The following is a 25742-nucleotide window of genomic DNA, read 5'->3' on the forward strand; positions in this document are numbered from 1 at the left end:
TCTCCAGGGAATTTTTGTAAGTTGCCTCAGGCCTTTATAACACATCATCCAATATGCATTTAGGAATCACTATTTTCATTTTCTTCAACATTTTCTTCTTAAAAAAAAAAAAAAAAGTTTTGAATGGTTAAGATAGAGACTCTAAAAGTACAGAGTCAAAGTCACTGTAAATTGTCTGAACACCATTTATGTTCACGAGTTAAGCCATGGCTGAAACATGAGAGATGGAAAAATAAAACAAATTAATCTGCAACAACCACTCCAAAGGAATGTCTTGCTATAGGAATCTATGCACCACCTTTTACATTAAAATGAAATATAACGGCATGCCTATAAAGGCATGCCAAGATCCACAGAGAACCTTCTCAAACACAAGCAGTATTGCAATCAGTCTCTTCATCCCATCCCTAGAACTAATTCATGGATTAAACTTGAGGACTCTCCCATCCTCACCTATGCCATTTTGGAAACTCCTGGTCAGGACAGAAGAATCCACCAAGACCCATCCCTGTTGGCTCAAGAATGGTTCTCCCCAGCGATCACCAGAGCTGCAATTAATGATTTCCCTGCATTGATGGGTCTTGTGTTCCTTTTCAAGCATGTCAAGGCGACTGAAGTATATGCAAAGCTGGAAAATCTGTCATGCTGGATACAGCTAAGATCATTATCACTTAAACACTTTGCTGTACCTAAACATTGTCAATAAATAGGCTTAAAAACTGCTGAAAATTGATTAAAGAAAACAGCTGAAAAAGAAAATAAGGCCTGAGTCAAGCTTTCTGCATAAGGAACTGCACAGAATACTGATGAACAACTTGTTTTCAGACTGCGCCAACTGACACAAAAAAACAGTACTAGAGAGCAAAAAAAAAGTATGTAGAAGAGATTTCAAGTGTGGCTCAAGCTGCTTACTGATTAACACTTCTGCACATAACAAGCCTGACAGACCTGTGTGGTTATTGTTCAAAAGCGAAACAAGGCTCTCTTGGCCACTGGAGACAAATAATCCTTCCTGACCAAGTTCACAGTTCTCACACAGCTTAGCTGGAGCTGGTTCTCCTCACAGAAAGCAAAAAAAAATAAAAATCCAACCAACCAAAAACAAACAAAGAGCCCCACCCCAACAACAACAAAACCACACACATGATTAAAAATAAAATAAAATAAAATATTGAAACAAAAAAAAAAAAAAACAGCCTCAAGATTTAACGTCTGTCAATATTTCTAGGTTAAGAAAGAGTCCTATTGATCCTGTACAGGAAACATGAATTCTATCTTATCAGACATTTTACCATGAAAAAAAAATCTAGTTGCATTTGCAAGGCAACCATAATAGGAAATAAAATACATGAGGATTTTTCATCTAAAGGCAGACACTTAACTTGGTAGAAATCACAGAAATGGAAGATGATAACTATTATAAAATAACCGTAAAATGGACAGCAAAAGGGATCAACATATATCTGCATATGTTTCTTTAATGGCTAGTTTCTTTAAATACCAGTAAGCATTTTCTTTTACCTGCATATGTCCAGATTATCTTCCTCAAGCCCCATCTCAAGTATTTTCATGTCAACTCTTCACAGCTATAACACACCCTCAGTCACATACCCACACACTGAGTACAAAACAGTTCTGGTAGAGCAACCAGAGTGGAACAAAAGGCCAGACTGACTTCCAAGACTTGAGCTATGTATGAAGCATCATCTGCTGCCAGAGAGAAAAGGGCACAATGGTGTGGCTATGGCTGCCATGTCTAAGAGCTGCTTGTAATTTCTAGAAAGTCTTGCCAGACATAGCAGGTCAAACCACAAACATATAAAGAAAGAAGACCAAAAGCCATGATGACATGCTGCCACCCCACTTCCTGTGTCCTTGTGGGACCTCTCCACCAGGTTATGGGAACACTAGCTGGAGGTGCAGCAGCTACGCCACCTCCATGAACAGCAAGTACCTCACTGGAGAATTCCTATCACAGTGGAAATTCTCTATCAGGCAAATTTGAGTAGCTTTAAGACTGCAGTGTATTGTCTAACATGACAGGAAAATCTACTACTAAGCCTCAAATAAGCTTCTATAAATATTTGTGTATGATCACAGTGTTTCAGGCCAAGGATCCAGCTCCCCCAGGACCTGACCCTCCTCTGTACCTACTGGACCCTACTAGGTAATGCTGAGGGAAAAAGATAAGGTTTCCTTAGCAGCCAACTCCAGTAACTACCTAAATCAGCAGCAATGTGTTTGTTTTTAATAGGTCTTGATGGAGTTCAAAAACATACGATTTCATTTGCAGAGTAAGAGAAAGCAGGTACAGGTGTTGAGCATGTTGGCACTCAGAAAATGTGTTCTATTTTCCAAAAGATTTGGGATTTTTATTACTATGTTAGACATGACAACACTCAGGATGTGCATGAACATCCTCCAGCTCATGCTGACAAAATTTTTCTCCATACAAATGAGTGAAAAAGACAAGGAATAAGAAAAGATACTGGATTTTCTAGAAGATGAAATGCTACTTAGATATGTGTATTCAGAGCAGATAAGCTAAGTAATGTATCTTTGAATAAATAACATTGCCTGGGCATCATTACACTTAAAGGGCAGTTCTAATGTGAACCATATGAAGATCAGACTTTCTTTTTAAATTTACATTATTAACAGAACATGCAGTAGAAAGCTAGAAATTTTTTTAATGGTGTAGGTTTTCATTACAAGACCTCTCAAAAGATCTGCATTGAAAAGAGAAGCTGAAGACAAATGCTGACCACATTGCAGTCTTCTGTCTCTCTTTGCTGCTCTCAAACCTTTCTGCTCATTTTTACCTGATGTCTCTCCAGTTCTTTTTCACCATAGCAGCTAGTGTCAATAGAGATCTTTCAAAGTCTGAGTAAATCTATAATGTGTGGAACTAATTACTCACAAAAAGTGGTCAAATAGACACACCAAATGTAATGTGACACTGTAGATTTCCAAAGTCAAATATGTGTACTGTTATACTTGCAGTTTGCACCTAATTTATATGTGAAAATATATAATTTGGGAAGACAAAAGTGTTCATTCTTAGCAACAAAAACAACCTACTCTCACATTTTCCGTACTGAAAAAAAAATCCACCATTATGCTATTTTATTTTTTGGATGCACAAAACAGTACTAGAAAGCACATCATACATTCAGTACCACACAGGAGGTACAGTAGCTGAAGTCAGAGGCATACACAAGTGCCTGTCAAGACTTGCTTTTTTTCCCTACAGTGAGAAAACACAGTGTGCTCTAGGTTCTTGTCATGCACAGAAGTGTAACAGTTTCTGTTAATGTGACTTGAGGTGGCAACCTTTCTAAAAATCCTTTTCTTTCAAACCTTTGCATCATTATACAAGATAAAGATAGTCTTCATGAAAATAAAAGATTCTCAGCATGTTGCTGAGAGCATGTTGCACTTACTGTACGTTATTACTGTTCTCTTTGTACACTCAGCACCATCTCCTGTCAAAAAAACTCCATAGAAAAAAGGTATATAGTTGCACACAATATTTTGTTCTTACCTTTATCCCAAACTGAAGCTCGTGGTCTTTTTAAAAATGGTTTATACATTATTGAAAATGAGCAGGAAAGCTATTTGCCAACACCAAAAAGTCATTTTCTTGTGTATCTTGCTGCTTTTACTAGTCCGTATATTTTAAAGTTAAAAAAGAAAAACAACAACAATAATCTCTGAATAGTGCAAACTTCTATACGGATACAAAGACAACTGTAAAAGGAAAACTACTGTCTTCCTGAGAAAAAGCTTTAACTAAAACAAATACCTATCAAAAAACATTGCCCTCCATGTACCAGCCACTAGTAAAGGACAAAAAAAGACCTGCACGAGCATAAGTTACATTAATAGTTTTAGAGGTTTATAGTCTTATTTATAAGCTTTATGCAGCATATCAGTGTCTTAGAAAATTATATGGATGCAGCTAAGTGTATTTGACTAAGTGTATTTGGCTAAGTGCATGAGACTTAGTTCTTCTATGATATATAGAAGATATATATATCCCAGCACACGTAATCTTTAACTTCCTAAGCAGGCCTGTTAATAAAAAGAACATTAAAGTAGGAGGAATTACCAACCCCAATCAATAGAAACAGAATCCAAAGTCCATGGTACCTGAAGCCCTTAGTATCTTCTTCCATGGTAACTTATCTTCCTGCACTATGTAGAGTTCCCACCATTCTATAAATTCTCAAAAATCAAACCACAACATATTCTTGCATGGGATAACCTGGTTTTACAAGTAAATACTACAACATCTGTCTGATGAATGAAAAGGCACTGAGAAGAAAGAAGGTAGACGAGGGTACAATCAAGAGCTCTGTGGCCATTCCCTAGCCATCCTATATTGCCTGATTACAGAACAAATATCCAAAGCATGCTTTTGGAAAGACAAGCACGTGTATATGTTAGTGTCACCCATGTTCTTTATTTCCTAATGTCTTTCCTTAAGTTCTTCATTTATTTTGCAACTGTCGCTGTCTGTTGCCTTTTCAGTTATTTGGTTCCAAAATGTCTAACCAGCACTGTTTATACATAAGCTTCCCTAATGCCAGCCCTTCCACCAGAATCACTGTTTGCTGTGATTCAAAATTGCGGACTGTTTTACATACACAGTAGGTGAGTGGGCCAAGGAACAAAGATGGAAATGAAAAACAGGAACACCGTGGTCAGGCAGAGCAGATCCAAAACCCTAAATGCCAAGGACAATAAACTAGGTGACATTCTCTTCATCATGTGATGCTCTCTGCAAGACATGCAGCTGGTGGAGCAGCTGCTGCATAAGTTGTTTTAGAGATCCCTGAATGGGATCCCTGAATTATATTAAGTAAATAATTTTGAACAGAGCAGGAACCAAGCTCTACCTGTGGTGTCAGAGAAAAACTTTCCTCCAGAGCTCTTCATGTGAGGAGTCCACCTCTATTTGCTGCCAACAGCAAAAGCTTTAAGCTAGATGTTGTAAATTACACCCACCACCAACAACAAAGCAAGCACCAGACGAGCAATCTCAGAGGTCACCCAATGAATATGTATATGCATTACTACAGGCCTGACTCAGCAGAGCACTCAACCATGCAGTTAACTTTCAACTTGTTCTGAAATACTGGTGGTTTCAAGCCTGCATGCCTTGCTGAAGAATGTTGGACTTACTAAATTTTCTAAGCAGAGTAATGAAGAAAAAAGGAAAACTGAGAAAAGCAACAGGCTTGGCATAAAACAAGAAATCTGTCTCCTTTTCTGTACTTGCACTTAGATATAAATCCAAGCTTTTCCTGGTATTTTAAAATATTTAATTGCTTTCTATCCATTAAATCCTTAGGTCTATGCACCAAAATTCCTCAAAAATAGTGTCCTGATTTTAGCTTGGCCAGAATCCATAATTACTGAAACCTTAAAGTCCTCTTCTAACTTCATAGACTGAAGAGCAGATAATAGAGTATTTTCTGATAGAGGTGTAAATCTCTGATGTACAACTACTTACCCAAAGAGGATCTGCATCAAAATCTTGTAAGAGCTATGCATCATTATTTTCCACAGCACACACAGTGGTTCCAGAAATTGGATTGAAAATCTAAGGTTGAGACATCCTCTAAGGTGCTTTACAGCTTGCCCTGCCTAAGCACTCTAAAAACTCTGACTACATTGCTGCTTTCATTGGTTAAGCAGCTGTTAGTCACCAGTGGAAAGCTGTGCTCATACATCCAAGATGGAATATTTCTGATAGCACTCACAAAGTTCTGACTTTACAGAGCACGAAACAACTATTTGGATTTGTTGAGTTAGGTTAGGAAAGCAAAGTCAGACCACACTGTTTATAGCTGTATGGATAGCTCCGGGAGTATGAGCAACTGCTGTAAATTACAAAGCTCTTGGAAAAAAAACAAGTGATTAATTACTTTAGTTGAAAATAGCAAAACATTCTGTTTCAGTATCTCCTCTGTTGTAGAGTGGTAAAGAAGATACTGGATTTACTGAAACCAATACCATCTAGCTATGTGATACCGGAGAAGAAATGCTGTTACTAAAAGCAATATAAAAAGTTTTACCTTTACCTGTGCATGGGGAGAATGTGTTTCCAAATTCTTGCTGTTTTGGCTTTAAGGATTGTGGGGCTGGCAGTCCTGGGGGCTGCAGGACTTCAAATAAAGGCTTCCCATTTGTAACCACTTGTCTTCTGGGACTTAGAGCGGGAAGGTGAATGGTACTGTCAATGATGTTGCTCTGAGGAGCTACCCCTCCTCCTAGGGGCATCTTTAAGTGTAGGCTGGCAGAAAAGTTTCCGATAGCCGGGCTTTGGCTGCTGCTATCTGAAGATACGCAGGGAGTTCCTGCATGAACTCTGATCGGTGGGATCTGCTGTCCACTGATCATCCCAGTTCCATGAGAAATACCTGTTGTCCGATGGCTCATACTGCATGACCTCCCATTCATTTTTAAGGAGTTAATGAAATCAAAGCGTGGTTTTACAGACCCACAGCTATGACTGATATCAATCCAAAGTCAGTAAGTAATCCATTGTGTATTACACCTGTTAAAAAATAAATAAATACATAAATAAAAATAATTGATGGTTTAGTAAATAATGTGTAAAAGACAGGTCTGCCTCTGGCTGTTAACTTGGTGACATCACCGGTTACAAGCAACCAAGTACAAGTGCTACATGGCCTATCAGGGAGAAAGAACAAAGCCAAGCAATAACTCACGGCTCCAATGTGGAGAGAACCTGCCCCTTCAAAAGCTGAAGTTTGCAATAAGGTCAGCTGCCTTCGCATTAGCTAAACCAGCCATGAAATGAAGTGAATGCTGAGCAACTGAAAGAATGCAGCCAGGAGTGAAAAGACTCTCTGATAAGGCATCGTTGTTAGGATGAACAGGGGTATCTCCCCTTTTCCTGCCACCTCCTCAGTCTATTAATTAAAATGGTGCTGAAAAGCAAACACAGCAGGGCAGCACTATGCCAATGCAGATAAAACAGGAAAGAGATGCCAGTTCACATCCTAAAGGATGTACACACAACAGAAAGGAGAGGAAAAAGCAAAACCACAGAAATGCCTCTTTGGTCCTTCCAACACTGGTGGGGCTTCACTGTAGAAAAAACTATTACAAGAAAGTACAGTGTAGCAGTATTTGTGAATGTAACTACAAAAGTGGATGCCCACTATAAGCCTACAGATATAATGAAACTTAGATATCATCATATAGTGGCAAGTTTTCATGGCCATCTTTTGATTATGATAATAATTGTGGAACTCTGACTTTCCACAAAGACACATTTCTCACTTAAGTTTTCCTGTTACTTCAATCTTAGAAGAAAAGACCAGTTAAATGTATTCAGTGATCATCTCAGACATGACCTATGCCACAGCAGAATCAACTAGATCTAAACATTTCCCAATATAAAAAAGATTTTGTAGACAAAAGCTGCACTTGTCAGTGTAAATCACTAGGCTAAGGTATCACACAGATGGGGAAATTTCAGCCATAGCTCAGCTGAATAGCGTATGCCCAACTTTCATCACTAGGTTCATATGTTTAACATTAAGTACATGTTTAAGTAGTTTTTTCAATCATGGACTCTGTGCCTAACTGACTTGTTCTGACATCCAAATTGACAGAAATAAAACTGAAATTCAGCTCCAATTATGGTCTTAAATCATGTATACAGTAAGGTTTTAATTAAGTATTTTGACTGTGCTGCAGCAAAACATTGAACTGTAACTTCTATCTTCAGCACATGAGGTTTTCAGCATTGAAGCTAGTAATGTTACGATCAGTATATTCATGATCAAAGTTTGTGTAGAACCTTCAGGCTTAACCCTTGGATTACTATGTCCCAATTTTCTCCCTCTGTGAGCTGCCAAAAAAAAAAAATTTTTTTTTTTTTTTGCAAAATTGCATTCATATCACACCTCCAGACTAGAGTAAAAGTCATCTAAGTGACTGTGTAGATACACATGTATAGATATTCACATACACACACTACAGTTTAAACTCACTAACAATTAAAGGTCTAAGCATATTATCTTCAAAGACAAGAGCAATATTATGGCTGACGTCAGTAAGAGAGAGATGCCCTAACCACACTGGTTTGGTCTCAAAAGATGTGTTTAGAATACTATTTTTATTGTTATATTTTTATATTATGGGAATAAAAATTGTAAAGAACACCAATTAAAAGCAATATTATTTACTGTCATGCCTTGATGAAGCACAAATCATTCTTTGCAATTCAACCAAGGACAGACAGAGCTGAATGTTCTTAAATCCTCAGTTTGTTTTAAAAGCAGAATGTACCTTGTCCTAACACAGGTGACTAGTTCCTTAGAAAAGGAAACACAAACAAAGGCAGTTGTTTTGCTGGTAAGGCTATATACCATGGCATTATAAACTGGCTACAGATAGCAATCATTCTTGTCCGTAATCCCTGTCTGTGAAAAGTACTAATATAATCAAGAAAAGATTACACATGACAAATGCATTAGCTTTACTCAGTAAAAGCATCTTTAGTTTCATCAACAAATATACACACAGTTTACACAGACCTACCAGCTCAGGCAAAATCCAGGTCAAAGCTGTTTGGTCTCCTTACTGTTCTTCTTCTACTGTAAATGTATTTTACAATGAATAACACTGTTCTGTACTGTCTTTGCCTCACTTTTATCACTGGATACTGCTGTTTCTTTCACACTTGAAGAGAAGGCCTCTGGGCCTGTAAATTCTTTATTAAAGCCAGTAAAGATATGTTTTGAACCAAATGACCTGAAAGTGCACAAAAAACAACCTTTATTCTTTTTATGGATGAAAGCAGAAACAATTTAAGTAATTTCTCTACAACTTCTTTGCCAATTTATCTTTCTGATTCCATCATGAAGATGTGTAACACTACATTAACATGAAAATTGGCACTTTCTGTAAAACACTAAAGCACCTTGGAGAGCGTTACTTTTCTCATCTCTTTTGAATTATTATTTTGTTGTACTTTTAGTATAATTTACTTGTTCACAAGTGCCCTTTCATTAATTTGATTTGTTTAGTATCAGCTTCCATCAAAATGACATTCTTATATCAAAGTCAGAGTGACTAAACTGCACTGAAGCATATGTAACTAACTAAAAGGCAATCGGATGCTAATTAAATTCTAAAAGTCTAAATGACTTTTACATCATAAATAGCTCCCGATTATAGACATTTATAAAAGTAAAAAGACATGATAACCATAGTGATCTTAGAAGTTGTAGGAATATTGCATCAGATACTGCTGCTTATTTACCTTACCCTTAGAAATTCCAAATAGGGTTGAAACTTACATACAATAAATTAAGAACACAAAAATACAAAAGAAAAGAATACTATCCCGAGACTGAACAGTTGTGCCAGACAAATTCTTTTGTTGTACCAAAGCAGTGTACAAGCACTTGCCACCTTTCAATGAAATATTTCTCTCCATCAATGAGACATCGCAGTGCCCTTTCCTACTTGCTCTGATGTCAAAGCAAATACATTTAGGTCCACCGCTTCTGAAGTCTCTTTTTGTAAGCTGACATTACTCAAAGTTCTATGACTCTGCATCTATCAATAACAGCATGACAGCACAGTTACTCAAACTCCATAACAATGATTCATAAATTCACTTTCAGAAAACCATGTAGTAAAATTTAAATTCAAGCTGAATCTCTGGAAAATGTGAGTAATAGTCCTTCAGGAAGGAGAACAAAAGATGAATTCACAAGCCTTTGCCTGCAGTGCAGTATGCCATATAGTCTGCTCTTACAGTGCAGTTTTGAAAAGTGCTGGTTTATCACTCCACCCACTGAAGTAAGAGGTAATACACCACTGAGTTTCAGTAAGTGCTGAATTAGCCCACTGAAGACATCAGTTTAAGAAGCTGTAATTAATCTAGCTCAGGAGACACTTTCACAGTTTGATTAGGTGGTGTTTATCAGACGTGGGCACTTTGCACATCAGGTATCAAGCACTATCAAAGTATCAAGCAATAACAAAGAAGGCTGAAGGACAACGCAGCATGCAGTCCCTTCTTCATATTCTTCCACTGGAAACCCTTACCTCACCTCCACAGCAGCTACCACAAGAGCAGACACATGGCATCACCCCTTCGTGCACCTGGACCATGCACTGCAGGACTGCGAGTGCCATCTTCACCTCACCAAGACCAAGGACAGCTTCTATCCAGCATCCCCCCGCCCCATCTTGGCACTGGTCCAGAGGAGGGCTCCAGAATGGGGGTGCCCCACCTCAGCCCTGCTGACCGCCCCTTGTCTACAGAAACTGGGCCCTGGAAGCTGCTGTGTATCACAGCTGCTGTGAAAAGCATGCACCCTGACAGAAGCTCCACAGCCACCAGCTTAACAACTTGTCTTCTAAAAAACACACGCTCACCAAATGAAGTACTGGTTTGACACCTTCTGCACAGGTATCTGGCTACAGTTCAGAAACCAAAACGATAGGTAACGATGGGTTTTTCTTTTCCTTTTCCTTTCCAAGGGAAGGAGATTTAACTAGGAAAAAAAAAAAAAAGAACTAAACTTACAGCTTGGAACTCAGCTTGGAACAATACGCAGATCAGGAACCACAATTGCAATAAAGGAAGATGATGTGGCTTCAAAACTGAAGCTATGAAATACACTTCGCACACAATTTATAGAATCTTTTCCCTACACTCCATGCAAGCCTGCATCTCAGAAGCTATGCAGTACTGACAACAGTAAGTACCTTACATTAGCATCCACTGTTTTGGTCATTTGTGTCCTTTTTATGACACCTGCACTTTTAGACTACCACAGGGGCATGGATTCTAAACTGCGGTACCCTGATGATACCACATTTATTTAAGCCCAGGTAGTTATCCAGTAAAAATGATGGAAGAGTCATACAGTCTCCAGGTTTCTGGTTCTCCACGATCAGCAGAAAGTCTTCTTGAAATGACATCAACAAGCAAGGCACATGAAAGTAAGAGGAGGTTGCTTACAGCGCTGTAAGACAACCAGCCTCCAAACACAACCGAGTTTCTCAGAGCTCATGTAATAAATACACTAATTACTTATTACTGGCATCACTATAATTCCTGGGAAGATTAGTCACAGAAAGGAATGCCTTTGTGCAAGGAACTGTACAAACATAGCACAGAATGCAGCCACCAATACTGCTGTGACTGCCATCAGAATGGCAGCCGTTATCAGTAGACAGGATGATGTATATCCTCATGTAGTCGGGACCCAAAATTTTTACCACTCTGCCAGAAAAATATCCTCAGGTTTTTATGGTGGTAACTAGGATCTCCTCAGACTTTTCTCCGTTAGGACTGAGAGTGGCAGGGCTGTGTCACTGGAAGTGGTTGCTGCAGCCAAACAGCGGGAGCTTTCCAGGAGCAGCATTATTCTCACTAGGGTGAGCTACACACTTCAGGTGAGCTGACAGAGAAACCCAGCACAACCTGGAAGCAGCGGGCACTGTCTGAGGCGTGCTTTCGGACCTGCTGTTGATAGCTGCAGCAGGTGTGAGCGTGAGCAGGAGACGGGGAACCACCAACGGTGTTCCCATGGGAGGAAGGGACAGCAGCCACAGGGCCAGAGGCACCTGCCCCGGTGCCCCGCTGCCACCACCCCACGCTGCCGCGGGCAGATATCCCGTTAGATGCCCACTGCCACCCGTACCTCACCCACACGCCTCACCGCTGAAACTGGAGCGGCTTCAGCCCGGGACATAACCCAACCGGGGATCTGAGGAGAGGAGGGCACTGCTGAAAGCCGCGAAGCCCGAGGAGCCGCGGTGAGCGGCCGCACGCAGGCCCTCAGACGAGGCAGAGCTGTCACCTCGCCGGGCACTGCCCGCGGGACGCCCGGTCCCGGGCCAGTCCCCGCCGCGAGGGTCCCGACATCGGGTCCTCGCCTCGCCCCCCGCGCCCCGCCGGCCCCGCTCCGCGCCGCTCCCGCTGCCCCCGCGCTGCTCCGCGCCGCCGGCGGGTCAGGCTCTGCCGCCGCCGCCTCCCCCGGCTCGTACCTATCTCCGCTTATTCACCCGCGGGATGACCCGTCTCTCCCGGGAGGCTGTCTGTCTGTCTGTGCCGTCCTGCCAGACGGCGCTGCGCCCTCATCTCCGCGGCAGGCGGGTTGGTCAGCGCGGTGAGTAACGGCCAAGTAACTTCACCGCCGCCGCGTTTGTTTTGCTTTTTCTCCCCCAACAACCCTCTCTCCCCCCCCCCCCCTCCCTCCCGCCCGGCTCTGACGCGGGGGCCGGGAGCTGCCGACTCAACCTCTCCCGGCGGCGGCGGCGGAGGGGCCGAGCCCCCGCCGGGGGGCCGGGGGCAGGCGGGACGGAGCCCGGCCGGGCCGCGCACGCCCCGCCGCGCTCACCTCCCGCCTCCCCCGCCGGCAGCGAGCAGCTCCCCGCGGAGCCCGGCCGGGCCGTGCCGGCACTGTCATGTGCCCGCCGGCCCCGCCGTTAACCCTTGCCGACGCCATTTGGGGCGGCGAGGGGGCTCTGCGGGGGATGGAGGGGATGGGGTGCCGGGGGGTGGAGGTGGTCGCACGCGGGGGACGGTGTGAGGCTGAAGGGCTGCTGCCCGTGGGGTGGATATAGGTGTTTAGGAGGTGTCTAGGGGCTGCAGGGCGGTTGGAGGGGGTCTGGGGGCTGCATGGGGCTGCGTGGTGCTGTAAGGGGGATGCGTGGGGACGTGCTATGGGGTCCGGAGGGGCTGGGGAGGAGGTGAGGGAAGGGGACAGCGCCACTGCCGTGGGAAGGAGAATCAAGGGGCAGGATGCCTGTCGACACTCCTGTGTGCTTTTTAGAAATGTGGCGTGAAGGCAGCTCTTCTGTCTTATAAGATCGGGGTCCTACTTGAAAACACCAGAGACTGGACTAGCAATGGGATAAATAAAAGCTGAAAGGGAAGTATTCGGGCAGGTATTCTGCATTTATCCACTCACCCAGAAATGTTCCCAGGGTGATGCAGACTCGAGGTGCTGTCTCCCACAGATGCCTCCCACAGGATGCCTGTCTCCCACAGATGGAGGGAAAAGCCCAGGAACTGAAACTTCTGCCCTCACTATGGGTCAGTTTTATTTACGTGCTGTAACTGGGGAATTGGGAGTATAACTGAGGTGAAGAGGAGTCTCTGGAAAGCCAGGCTCAGAGAGCAGCAAATCGTCTGGTGACTCCCTCATCCAGACCATCCCGTGGTGGGATGTCCTGCCAGCAGTGGGGTCCTGGAGGAAGGGCACCCACCTGCATGTGTGGGCACCAGGAGAGTGCAGCAGGCTCAAGCCCTGCATGCAAAGCAGGATCACCCCAGCACATAGATAAGGTGTTAATCACAGTCCTCCAAGTCCCAAAGAGTGTCGTCGTGTCTGTCCTGATCATTTCTTCCAGGGAGAATGGGAGCCTGCAGCCCTGCTTGGCTTGTTTGCAAGGCATGGTGAGGGTTAGTATCAAGGTGCATGCAGATCACTGGGCTGCTCAAGGCCAGCCTTGAGTTCTTTGGCTGAATAAGCTCTTCTGAGCTAAAGCTTTTTTTGCTGTTCACTCACATTACACCAAATTAATGCAAATATGAACTTGATAAGAAGAGAACAGCATACATTCTTTACACAGCCAGAGTACATAGAGGAAATGTTGAGGCTTCAGGCTTTCTCATTGGGTGACAATGTTTTGTGATCTCTTTGTTTCTAAGTGTATGGCTTCTTAGGCAGTGATCGAGTAAGGTTATATATATATATATATATTAAAAAAAAAAAAAAACAAAAAACACGCTGTGCCTGGCTTTTTTAAAAGCACTGACAAATGAAGAAGGAGTCCTTACCACGTTAGAGCACAGAATGTATATGTGAGCCAAGCAAATTAAAATATCCCATGTTGTTTACTGTCTCTTGGTACCGCAGGAGAGAATTTTCCATGCAACTACATTTTAGTTAGAGCTCATCACTAAAAAATTCAGGGGTTATCCCTGGACTGATGTGGGCCATTGTAATGATATTGGTAGACTGGCACCATTACAGGGACCACTGTAATGATAATGGTAGACTCACATTTCAAATGACTGATAGAGGTTTATTCAACAGCAACAACAAATCCATTATAAAAGGAAGTCTGAAAAATGCATATTTTATTTGAAAGTTACCAAAACTACTAAATAAACATCTATTTAAATAAATTTCTTTAAGTAAACAGCGAGGATGTTGCCAAAAACAAAATCTGACATTCATAAAAATCTTCTTCCATTTGTGAGTCATTCCTGCCTGTGGGAAGTAAATTTGAGTTCTTCAATGAAAGAAATTGATGGATCCTAGCCATGTAACACCTTGTGAAACACATGAAAAACAGAAGGAACATACAGTCTTCACATGCAGGAAGAGATAGTTTTAGCTGTTGTCATTGTAGCCTACTGAGATTTGTGTTGAGTAGGGAACACAGAAGACAGTGAAGATTTCACATTACCAAAATTAATAGTAGGTAATTCAAGTTTAGAGATCTTCCTTAGTTTTGGAGGTGTTGGGGAATCTAGTGAACTCTATAAACAAGATAAGGCTACTAAGTATAATAAAGGAGTACATCCAATCGTAGTGGACAGCAACACAGCGTATTTTCATAAAGATCTGTCAGTATATGCCCATACTCATTTCATACAGGAAACATCCTTCTTTAAGATGAAAAGGCTATGCATTAGTCCTTCAGAAAACTGCATTTTTATTACATGAAACTAATCTCCATTGCAAGTTTTCTCCCCTGTGGCTCAATCCATGTATCCAACGGAGTTGCTGTATTCAGAAAAGGATACATTATAGCTTATATCTGAATTCCCTGTGAACTCATGCCATCACCCAGCCAAGACCAAACTGGTTTCCTCAGGTAAAGCAGTTTTTTGTTACTTGATTCCCAAATGAAATTTTATTATTTCAGTAAAATCGTTTAGTTATCTCTCGAGGAAATGTGCAGTTACATGCTATTTGAGGGTATACCAAGCCTTTAAATTAAGCTTTCAGTTTAGAAACTGTCCAACACAAAAGCATTTTTACAAACATTTTTTGAGAAAAATAAAATGTGTTCTCTTGTTCTTTTTGCCTGCCTCCTGCTTCCAAACATTCCCCCCCTCCCCCTTCCCCCTCTTCCCAGCTGTTGGGATAACACAGCTGCCCACAGCTCCACTCTCCAGTCACTTTCTGATCTGATTCTGGATGCATAATACTATTGGGTGTGTTGACCAAAAGGGCATTAGTACCAGTGCTGGAAAAGAAAGACAACTGCTCATATAAATCCTTCTCTTCTTTGTTCTAGAGAAAGACTGTCTCACTGGGTGAGCCTTGAAAGAAGATGGTGAGTGGCTAAAGACATTTGAAAAGAGCTCACTCAACAGAAGTGAGAAACTGCATGAAAAGAAGTTTATTTGTTTTGTTTACTGGCATTCTGGAGGGCTTTTTAAATACAGGAATGACTCTGGGCAGTGAAGTGGAATTTATGGGAAGTCCAATTATTTCCTTCAGGGCTGAGGGAAAGCCATTCTCTCAGAGGGAATGGAGATCAGGGAACGTGACAACCTGGGGATACAGCTGGTTTTAATTTTACTCATCTCACTCTTCTGTATACCAGCACCAGAAGGACTGAGTCCTTAGGAGAGAAAACTAGGTAAAAAGGTTACAAAACACATTAATTTTGTTTAATTTCTATAGCAAGACTGAAAACCTGTTTTGAACACCAATACCTTGGACAGAGGGGTAGTTAATTTAACTGGAGGACAAGAACACCTTTGAAAACAAAAGTAGAATCTAAGATAGTAGCTAGAATATTATCTAGAACATGATGACACTTGGGAAGAAAGAATTAGGAGAATGAGAAGGGTGTGTTTGCATCTTGATACCTCAGACACTAACTGGAATGGACAGAAGTTTCAACATTCACTTTTCAGACAAAATAAGAAGCTTTTTCAAGATGTTTTTGTGGCAACTGATGACTGATAACTGAATTGCCTCTTGAACAGCATCATGTAGCATACATCTGGTATAGATACTAAATATATTCCAAAATAATACAATTGGGTTTTCCTGGTTTATCTGCAAAAGCAAGTCTTGTACTGGGTGGGGTCTAGGGTTTGTGGATGTGAGCTCTGGGGCCAGATCCTTTTTCTTCCTTCTGCAAATCACAAGTTGGAAAGGCATGTTGCGCTTACCCAACTCTCATATGAAACCCAGGAGGGCTGTATGATATTATCATGACAAAGAAGGTCCACCAAGCTTTGTTTTCTAAGTAATTCAAATTCCCAGTTCTATATCCTGAGTTTATAAATAGGTCTGTAAGGGGTTCTACTTGTTATACATAAGGCAAGGCAACATATTTTTCTTCCTCTTTGCAGTACCCTAACACTACGCAGAGCACATTACTAAGTTTTCCAAATCTGTTAACAGCATCCAGAGATACTTAAAAGCAATCAGCTCCTCCCCCTGCAACTCCAGCAACTCATGCTATACTGCAATGTGAAAAGATGTACTAAGAGCATTTGACTGACATTTAAAAAAATTGTCTAAACTGGCAAGTGAAGCAAAAGCTGCCCATAGGATAAGTATTAAATATATATATATTTGCATTCTACATACATCCTTAGAGAAACTGAGTTTGATGAATTATGAGCTTCATTCACCAGTATTCTGAAACAGACAAAACTTGTGCTGGTAAACAGGGTTCATTTAACTAACATGTAGACCAAGTAATGTGTGATATGAACGTATGTGCAGAACTGTTTCAGAAGATTGCAGCAACGTTGTATAACAGCATGTGGTGATACAGTATAATTGTTTATGGCAGAAATTAGAATTATTAGATGAAAATTATTTGTAGAGGAATTCTAGGTTCTACAGTGCATCTCAAGAGGATAGAAATCAGACTGATGAGTGGAATAAATTTTCAAACTCATAATAATCTGGTCAGAGAGAAGATTAAGCACAAGTAAAGCAGTTCAGCTATCATAGTTACCTATCAACATTTAAACAACACTTTTCACTAGGCATTTAACAGGTGAAGAGAACTGAGAGACCACATTTGCTTGTGAATCTCAGTCTCTGTGCCTAAACATAATCTGAAGTCAAATTGAATTTGATCTGGACCAATACAACATATATTCAATTATAGTAAACTAAGCATGCCTAATTTCTATTCAGAGAGAAAAGAGATTTCAGTATCAGGAGTTGGCATGATATCCATTCCATTCCCTACTGATATGACATCCATTTCTATTCATCTACTGATGACTGACATTGCTAGAAATAGCATTACTGATAGGACGTTAACCAGGGGTGAAGTAAGAAGCAAAGAAGGAAATTTCCCACAGTTCACCCAGAAACCTTAGAAGAAAATCCTGCGATAAAGTGGAACTACTGTTTGTTTGTCCTACAGTAAGATCTTCTGATATTAATAATGATTTCTTTCATAGGCCCCACCAATTGAAGATTGAACTGCTGATAAGTCCAATGTTGAAACTTGCTTTTCTTGTTTGTGAGAGTAAGCATTTTATTAATCACTTCTGTGGCATTTACATACCACTGCAATTTTCATCCTACTTTTGTTTCTGTGCCTACTCACTTAAGCACTTATTTTTAATGTTGAATTATATTCCCTATCCTATAATAGATACCTACATGTATATAGTTTGCTTTCATCACTATATTACCTTAGGATTTCCACACAAGGGACCAATGTAATTCAGAAAATACTAGTGGAAAGCACATTAAAAGTTATGTCCCTAATCAACCAGTTGTCAAATGATTCAACCCAAACCTGCAACACACTCATTCATAGCTAGTCATGGAGATATCTGTTGCCTCTTTCCAGACAATGAATTTCCAGTGACAATGCTAGACATGCAAAACAAGAGGCTTCATGGATGTTACTACTTCAAACCTTTCTTCCAAATTCCATGTCATCCTTTGGAAGTGGCATGGTGGCTGTTGGAGGCAGCCCTAGTACTTTAGAAAATCTGCTTGCTGACATCAGAAGGAAGCTCTTATGCTCCTTTCAGGCTCTAAGGTGTGTGCAGTTTTGCCATGTAGCATGGTTCTTGTTCCAAGACATAGAAGGGAGGACAAGAGTGAGCTGTCACTTCAGTAAGTGTATTTTAGAAGACTGGTCACCTTACCTGTATTTAAACACAACTAGCAGATGAAGATGTGTGCACCTATGTCAGCTAGGTCACTGCAATTAGTAACGCTTTGTAATCTGGTCTGGTAGACAAAATTTTTAGAAGCCATTGTGGTTGTAAAATTAAAGAAAATTGGTGGCTTAGGGCTATGCAGACATTTATACATATATACATATATGTTCAGGCTATAGCCCTGAGAGGTCGTGGTGGAAAGTACTTCCCAAGACTTCTGGTAACAGGACCAAACCAAAAGTTCATACAATTAATGTGAAAATGTGTATAAGTCCATTCAGCTTTTGAATGCTTCCTCCTTTCATTTTATTTATTATTTTATTTTATTTTATTTTATTTATTTATTCATTTTAGTTATTATTTTTTGTAGTACAACAAATTCTGTTCTATTCTGCATAGGCATATGTCTATGCACTTCACTAACTTCTGTGAGCCTTACAATAACGATCCATAAGGAGAACTGGTTTAGACACATTTCTGTCCATTTTCTCTGTGTTGCTAAAAATATATTCTCATCCTCCTGATATGCTGCTTTTTCTTTTCAGTCTTTAATTTATTCTGTTAAGGACACTTAGAGCTCTCTTTTAAAAATATCTTCGTTCAAAGTGTAAGTTACCAATTTGCTGTGCTCTGTAACTGGAGGAGTTTGCATTTCTACAAAAACCTCCGGCATTCATAGTTTTAAGATGGAGCTTACTTGGAAAAATGACACTGTCGGAAACATTCTACAGTATAAGCATTAGAGAAACAAGTTCTGTAAACTTTAGCTTTAGGAATAAAATCTTCCAATGTTTCCAGGGAAGTGCTGTGATATTTATGGGGATCTGTATTTCCTTTTTTATGTTCCCAGCTACACCTGTAATGATGACAGAATCCTGACATTCACAATCTCATTCATAGTTCTTTCTTGTGCAGCTAAGTCTGGATCACCTGTTGTTGGGTTAGGTGCAAAATGTAGTATGTGCTAAAACAGTTGTGGTTTTTTTGGTGTTTGTTTTCTGACAGCTCTGACAACACATAATGTTGCATAGCCTAGGAATGCATAATTAATTGTGAAAAAACTTGCCCATGGAGAAATAGGAAAATGAAATAACAATAATCTTAAAAAATAATTGTGTCACCATCTTCTTCAGTATTAGCACAAACTCATTGAGCTTTGGCACAAACTCATTTTTTCCAAGAAGAGGTACCATATATATAGTCATATATACCCATATATGCACACAAGAATCCAATCCAAGTAATCAAACCAATGTAATGTGAGCCTATATCCATTAAAATAAAACACTATTATATGTCAGTAAGTTAGTTTTGTTGTTGTTGGTGGTTTTGTTTTTTTTTTTCCCCCCCCCTGAAATTTTCTCTGCATTGTATGTTGCTATTACGGGGAAACATTCCTCCAGAAGCAATTAAAGTAAAGGCTGGACTACAACAGAAGTATTTTAAAATACTTAAAATTAAGCAAGTGCTGAATGTTTAGGTGAATTGGAGCTGTGATTTTCTGTGCCTCATAAGGTAGAGATGCTAGAAAAGAAGGCAAATACAAAGAGCCTAGCTGGGAAGTATGGATGAACTAAGGGTTTTCCTCAAGCTTATCATTTTTTCAGAGCATATGGGTTTGTGCACTAGCACTAATCAACATGTGACCTCTCAAGTAGATCCTCATTAGCTTTCATTGCTGTGCCATGAATACATTCATAGGTGTTCCTTGACTTGATGTTTTATAATGTCTGGGGGACGGAAAACTGCTGTATCCCTCTTCAGCCAGCCTCTCTCCTTTGCCAGGTTTAGTAGACTTGTGTTGGGTTGTGTTCCTTGCTCCACAGACTATGTCTCCCAAGTCATGACTGTCCTACAGGCATAGGTATTGCTGCGAAGGAAGGGAAATAAGAAAAGGACACCCAAACATGAGAATAAGTGATTAGGGCTGAGAGGGCATGCTCCATCCTGTCTTTCACTGCTCTCCCATGAAACAAGGACAACTGATTTCCTAAAATGATTAAGCTAGGAATGGATTGCAAAGAGATACAGTGGTCAAGTTAGAGAGGAGGAGCCTCCTCCTGCACCACCTTGCATACCACCTTGGTCCTTGCTGACACAGGTCTAATTCACAGGGATCTTGGCATCACGTCTTTTCACTCAGGTCTTTCTGGAGCTCCTGAAAACCTGTTATCTTAAAAGACCATACCATCTCATGGCTTAACATAATGAAATTTTAGTCTGCTTTTGATGAGGTATTTTGGAAGTTGGCCAACTATTAAAGTTCGGTGGGGAATCTTTCAAAATTACAGATTAAACTAATAAATCAGTACGGAAAACAAAAACAAAAACAAAACAAAAAAAAAAAACAGCCATCTCTGTCTTCAATTGCTATATTGTAATTACAGCTCCTAAGAAAATTTCTGTTACATGGCATAGTTAGATCACCAGGTAATTTCTTAGGTTTCTGTGATTACTTAGCTCAGGACAGAGCAGCTTTTGAAACATCAGTTCACTCTGAGATTAATCTGCTTCTTGCTATACACACCTCACAGATAATGGAAAATGCTGGTAACTTGAATAGCAGGTATAAATTATGACGTATTTATTTTGGCTGATATTTATGCATGACAGATCCTGAAGTGACCTTTTGCTATTAGGTAATATATATATATATACAAAGTGTAATTATATATATATATAAAATATACAATTAGGTATATATGTACTTAGGTACAATGTCTGTACCTAAGTGTGTGTGTGTATATATATATATATATTTATTTTTTTTCAAGACTCTGTCTTTCCTTATACATTCATGTTCTCTTATACTCTAAAGAAAATCAGCAATTGGGGGGGTTTATTACTTCCTTGGCACCGTTTTACCTTCCATCGGAGAAGGCCTGAATTTAATTTCCAGTTAAGGTCCATGACAGTTTTAGAGAGGCAGAATCCAAAAAAGTCACACTTTGTCCTTGAGGTCAAGCTTGAGGTCAGCTATTTATTTTCTGACTATTCTTGAGTAAGCCCCTGAAATTTATGTGCCTCAGCTCTCCGCACAGGACTCATATTTCTGTTGTTGAATTTGTCTATTTAGATTGGGCACCTTACCAATGTCTAGGGTTTGACCAGGTTCAAGTTGAGAGATTGCAAAGCTTCAATCCCAGGACAAGGGAAAAGAGAGTGCACACAGCTTCTCTAAGCACTGTGTGCCGAGTCCCCAAGCACAGTAGCCACAGCATGGGCTTCGTTAGCTCATCACTCAAGGAGGCATTAAATCAAACACCGTGAGTCCCTTAGCTGGCTATGAGCTTGTATTTTCTGCTTTAGTGCAAATTTAAAACAGACTAACGACAGGACCATGAACTAGGCCTTTTTTCCTAAAGCTCAGTTCAATAGTTTAGAAAAACTGCATCTAAAACATTGCCACAGGAAAAGAAGCATCATACTTCCCTTCACCCTTTGTACTCCCATACTGCAGATAAACATTTAAACAACCATCTGAAAATTAAATTCATTATTAAATATAATGACATTGCCATTAAGTGAGGGTTAGCATTTCACAGACCTGTTTGCTAAAATTCAGTTGTAGGTTTAATCCAAAAGTTGAAACATTTTTTCCAAAGATAGTTTTTTTGTTTTGTTTTGTTTTGTTTTGTTTTTTTCCTCCCAGCCACTTTTAAGTATTACCAAACAATTAAGATCTTTCTTCTAAAATGATTGTAGTCAATGCCAGGATCATAGAAATTGTCAGACATCTTTGAAACTGCAGATCAACTTAAGGTAGGAGAAAATCTGAAATTCAAAATTCTGTGAGTTTTATTCTAACTCAGAGTTCAGGGTCCATCTTTAAAAAGCAGAATGACCTGGAGTCCTATTTTTTTCCCCTGACTCAGAGAAGCTAAGTCAAAACAAAATATTTGCTAAGATCTTGCTCTCACAGTTACACAGAACTGGTCTATGAAAAATACATGACATTTTTATTTGTCACTGAGCAAACAGGAACGAGGTATAAACACTGTTCATAGACAAAGAACCTTCAGCCTGCATTCAGTTTTAGCATGACGCTATTGCAAAACAACTTTGCAGTTGTCTCAGCAGTGGGTATGCAGTGACCTCTGGAGGACAGACCTGAGACCGGGTCTACTCATGCTCCAGACTCACTTTTGGGAAGTCATAATTATGCTGAACACAGGTGTAGCTTCTCCAGCTCAATCAAATCCTCTGCATGCCCATACCATGACAAGAAACTCCTGACCTTCAGTCTTTGATGCTCCAAGTAATACTATAGCAGTGTGGTAGACCTCCCTCTAAACCAGGGAGCCTTAATACATTTAAGTACTAGCTCTGACTACACTAAAGTTTCCCAAGAATATTTTCTATGAAATCTCCATTTTTTATTGCTAGGTTTCAAGTTTCACAGCATGCAGAGGTGCCCTGGTAACTAGGCCATGAAAGAGCCAGAAGTTAGGAGGAAGTGGAAGAAGGCTTGGTCCCAAGGGATCAGCTATCACAGAGATACAGCCACCAGCCACACAACATTCAATTCAGTTTGCCTACTGGGAGAATTTTTTAGTAGTGGTGTTGCAAGACACAGACAGTTTTTGCAAGATAAAGAATATTTCAAACTCTGGCTTCTTGAACAGTGTTAACAGAGCGACAGTGCTACCTGTTGCTTCACATAAAAGTCAATGAGGGAAAAGCAAATGTGAGTGTTATGTCTCCATAGATTTACAGTCCCTGTTTCTAAATCAAAGAGGCAAAATCAATTAAAATACATATTATTAGGCAAAATGTCTTTGACTATTTCAGCATTTGTGCTCCTTACTGATCCAGACAAACTGCAGTAAATGATTTTCATAACTACCCTGTATTGCAATACAGCCTGAGTGTTGATCTTCTGGGAAACAGCACTTCAGCAAGAAGCCCATCCACATCCTCAGATGTATTGGTAAGTGTGAAAACAGTAGCTCTAGGGAAATTATCCTCTCCTACTATTCATGTGGCACTTGTGACATCCTCTGTATTGCCGTGTCCAGTTTTGGACCCTCAGTAAGACAGAAGACAGGGAGACACTGGAGCAAATTCAGCGGAAGGCCCCCGGTCCTTTTTCAGCCCAGAGAGGGGATGGCTTTGGGGTGTTTTGTTGCTTCTTCACCTTCCTGCTGGGTTGTGCAAAGAATCACAGAATTACAAAATGGATGAGGTTGGAAAGGACCTCTGGAGATACCTAGTTCAACCTGCCTGCTCAAGCAGGGCCCCCTAGAACAACACATTACCCAGGATTGTGTCCAGATGGCTTCTGAATATCTCTAGGGAAGGAGACTCCTTCCCTAGAGATATTCAGACAACCAGAGACAACCTCTCTGGGCAACCTATTCCAGTGTTCAGCCACCCTCACAGTAAAAAACCTTTTCCCCTTATTCAGCTGGAACTTCCTGTGCTTCAGTTTATGCCCATTGCCTCTTGTTCTGTCACTGGGCAGCACTGAGAAGAGTTTGGCCCCATCCTTTTGACACCCTTCACCTTGAGTACCCTTCAGATACTTACACTGATCCTTCTCTTCCCAGGCTCCCTCAGCCTTTCCTCATATGAGAGATGTTCCATTCCATTAATCATTTTAATAGCCCTTTGCTAGACACTCCTCAGGAGCTCCAAGCATTTCATGTACTGGGGGACCAAGGACTGGACAAAATACTCCAGGTTAGGCCTTATCACAGCTGAGTAGGGGGAGGATCTACTCCCTCAGCCTGCTGGCAATGCTCACCCTAATGCACCCCAGGACAGCATTGGTCTTCTTGGCCACAAGAGCACATTGCTGGCTCATGGTTAACTGGCTGTCCACCAGGACTACCTTCACTGCAGAGCTATTTTTCAGCAGTTCAGCCACCATCCTGTACTGGTGTGTGGGGTTCTTCTTCCCCAGGTGAAGGACCCTGCACTTGCCTTTGTTGAATTTCAAGAGGTTCCTCTCTGCCCATCTCTCCAGCCCATCTCTCAGTGGAAGCAGAATGTGCTGCACCCACCTGCACCACTTCTGAACAGACAATACCTGTGCATGGAGTCAAGTCCAGTTGGAGGCCAGTCACTAGTGGCGTTCCCCAGGGCTCGGTGCTGGGGCCAGCCCTCTTTAATATCTTCATCAATGATCTGGATCAGGGCATTGAGTGCACCCTCAGTAAGTTTGCAGATGACACCAAGCTAGGCGTGCGTGTCAATCTGCTTGAGGGTAGGAAGGCTCTGCAGGAGGATCTGGATAGCCTGGACCGATGGGCTGAGGTCAACTGCATGAAGTTCAACAAGACCAAGTGCCGGGTCCTGCACCTGGGGCGCAATAACCCCAAGCAGAGCTACAGACTGGGAGATGAGTGGTTGGAGAGCTGCCAGGCAGAGAAGGACCTGGGAGTGATGGTTGTTAGTCGGCTGAATATGAGCCAGCAGTGTGCTGAGGTGGCCAAGAAGGCTAACAGCATCCTGGCTTGCATAAGAAGCAGTGTGACCAGCAGGGCTAGGGAGGTGATCGTCCCCCTGTACTCGGCTCTGGTGAGGCCGCACCTCGAGTACTGTGTTCAGTTTTGGGCCCCTTGCTACAAGAAGGACATCAAGGTGCTTGAGCGGGTCCAGAGAAGGGCGACGAAGCTGGTGAGGGGCCTGGAGAACAAGTCCTACGAGGAGCGGCTGAGGGAGCTGGGCTTGTTCAGCCTGGAGAAAAGGAGGCTCAGGGGTGACATTATTGCTCTCTACAGATACCTTAAAGGAGGCTGTAGTGAGGTGAGGGTTGGTCTCTTCTCCCACGTGCCTGGTGACAGGACGAGGGGGAATGGGCTTAAGTTGCGCCAGGGGAGTTTTAGGTTGGATGTTAGGAAGAACTTCTTTACTGAAAGGGTTGTTAGGCATTGGAACAGGCTGGCCAGGGAAGTGGTGGAGTCACCATCCCTGGAAGTCTTTAAAAGACGTTTAGATATAGAGCTTAGGGATATGGTTTAGTGGGGACTGTTAGCGTTAGGTCAGAGTTTGGACTCGATGATCTTGAGGTCTCTTCCAACCTAGAAATTCTGTGATTCTGTGATAAAGCTGTTACCTGGATACAGCTGAGGTCTGCAGGCCAAGTGAAGTGAGAGGGCTTTTTGTCTGAATGCAACATAAGCCAATACCCATGTTCCCCATACTTTCTAACAAGTCAGATAGGGCTCTGCAAGCAAAGAAAGGTTGATTGATGGGAAGGGATGTCTCAGACTGTGTATGAAAAAACAATGTTTCAGAAGCAGCCAGGCTCTAAAAGACGTTGGCAGGGATACCTCAAGGATCCCTGAGGACAAGTGAAATAGGTGCAGAACAACGTGTCACAACAAAAAATGCCCCCTGAACAGGTTGTTATGAAAGACTTCAGGGACTTCAAGTGTGAACGTTGGCTTTGGGATAACACATTTTCACTAGGCTGGAAGGATTAAAAAAACACACTGTGGCAAGTTTATTTATCAAGGGCAATAACCTTTACATCTGTTAGCCGTTAGCATATAGTAGTGAAAGAGATGGAATTCAGAAAGCCAATCACTTCTGCAAATACTTCTTTAGT

At 41.4% G+C, this 25742-nt stretch overlaps 1 protein-coding gene and 1 long non-coding RNA gene across 11 annotated transcripts in view; one reads left to right on the forward strand and one right to left on the reverse strand.

The window, feature by feature from the left end:
• The window catches only part of GLIS3 (GLIS family zinc finger 3), a 185454-nt gene extending 173149 nt beyond the window's left edge, over positions 1 to 12305 (reverse strand). Inside the window, exons 1-4 of one of the 9 annotated variants that reach the window (XM_072031658.1) lie at positions 12055 to 12276; positions 10435 to 10553; positions 8584 to 8796; positions 6084 to 6565 (exon numbers count right to left, since the gene is read on the reverse strand). In XM_072031658.1, the coding sequence (XP_071887759.1) occupies positions 6084 to 6468 (385 nt within the window). In that variant the 5' untranslated portion in view covers positions 6469 to 6565; positions 8584 to 8796; positions 10435 to 10553; positions 12055 to 12276. Of the gene's footprint in view, positions 1 to 6083; positions 6566 to 8583; positions 8797 to 10434; positions 10554 to 11726; positions 11860 to 12054 lie in introns of those variants that run through there. The other 8 variants (XM_072031659.1, XM_072031661.1, XM_072031662.1 and 5 more) reach the window with 8 other exon arrangements.
• Positions 12042 to 20739, forward strand: LOC106018250 (uncharacterized). 2 transcript variants are annotated; one of them, XR_005261672.2, is made up of 4 exons: positions 12042 to 12176; positions 12997 to 13105; positions 15325 to 15363; positions 17471 to 20739. It is a non-coding gene; the product is annotated as an uncharacterized lncRNA (long non-coding RNA). The 2 variants fall into 2 exon arrangements; XR_005261673.2 differs by having other exon boundaries at positions 12047 to 12176; positions 13030 to 13105.
• Positions 20740 to 25742: the final 5003 nt, after the last annotated feature.

This window comes from Anas platyrhynchos, chromosome Z (assembly GCF_047663525.1).
Source record: "Anas platyrhynchos isolate ZD024472 breed Pekin duck chromosome Z, IASCAAS_PekinDuck_T2T, whole genome shotgun sequence".
Lineage (NCBI taxonomy): Eukaryota > Metazoa > Chordata > Aves > Anseriformes > Anatidae > Anas > Anas platyrhynchos.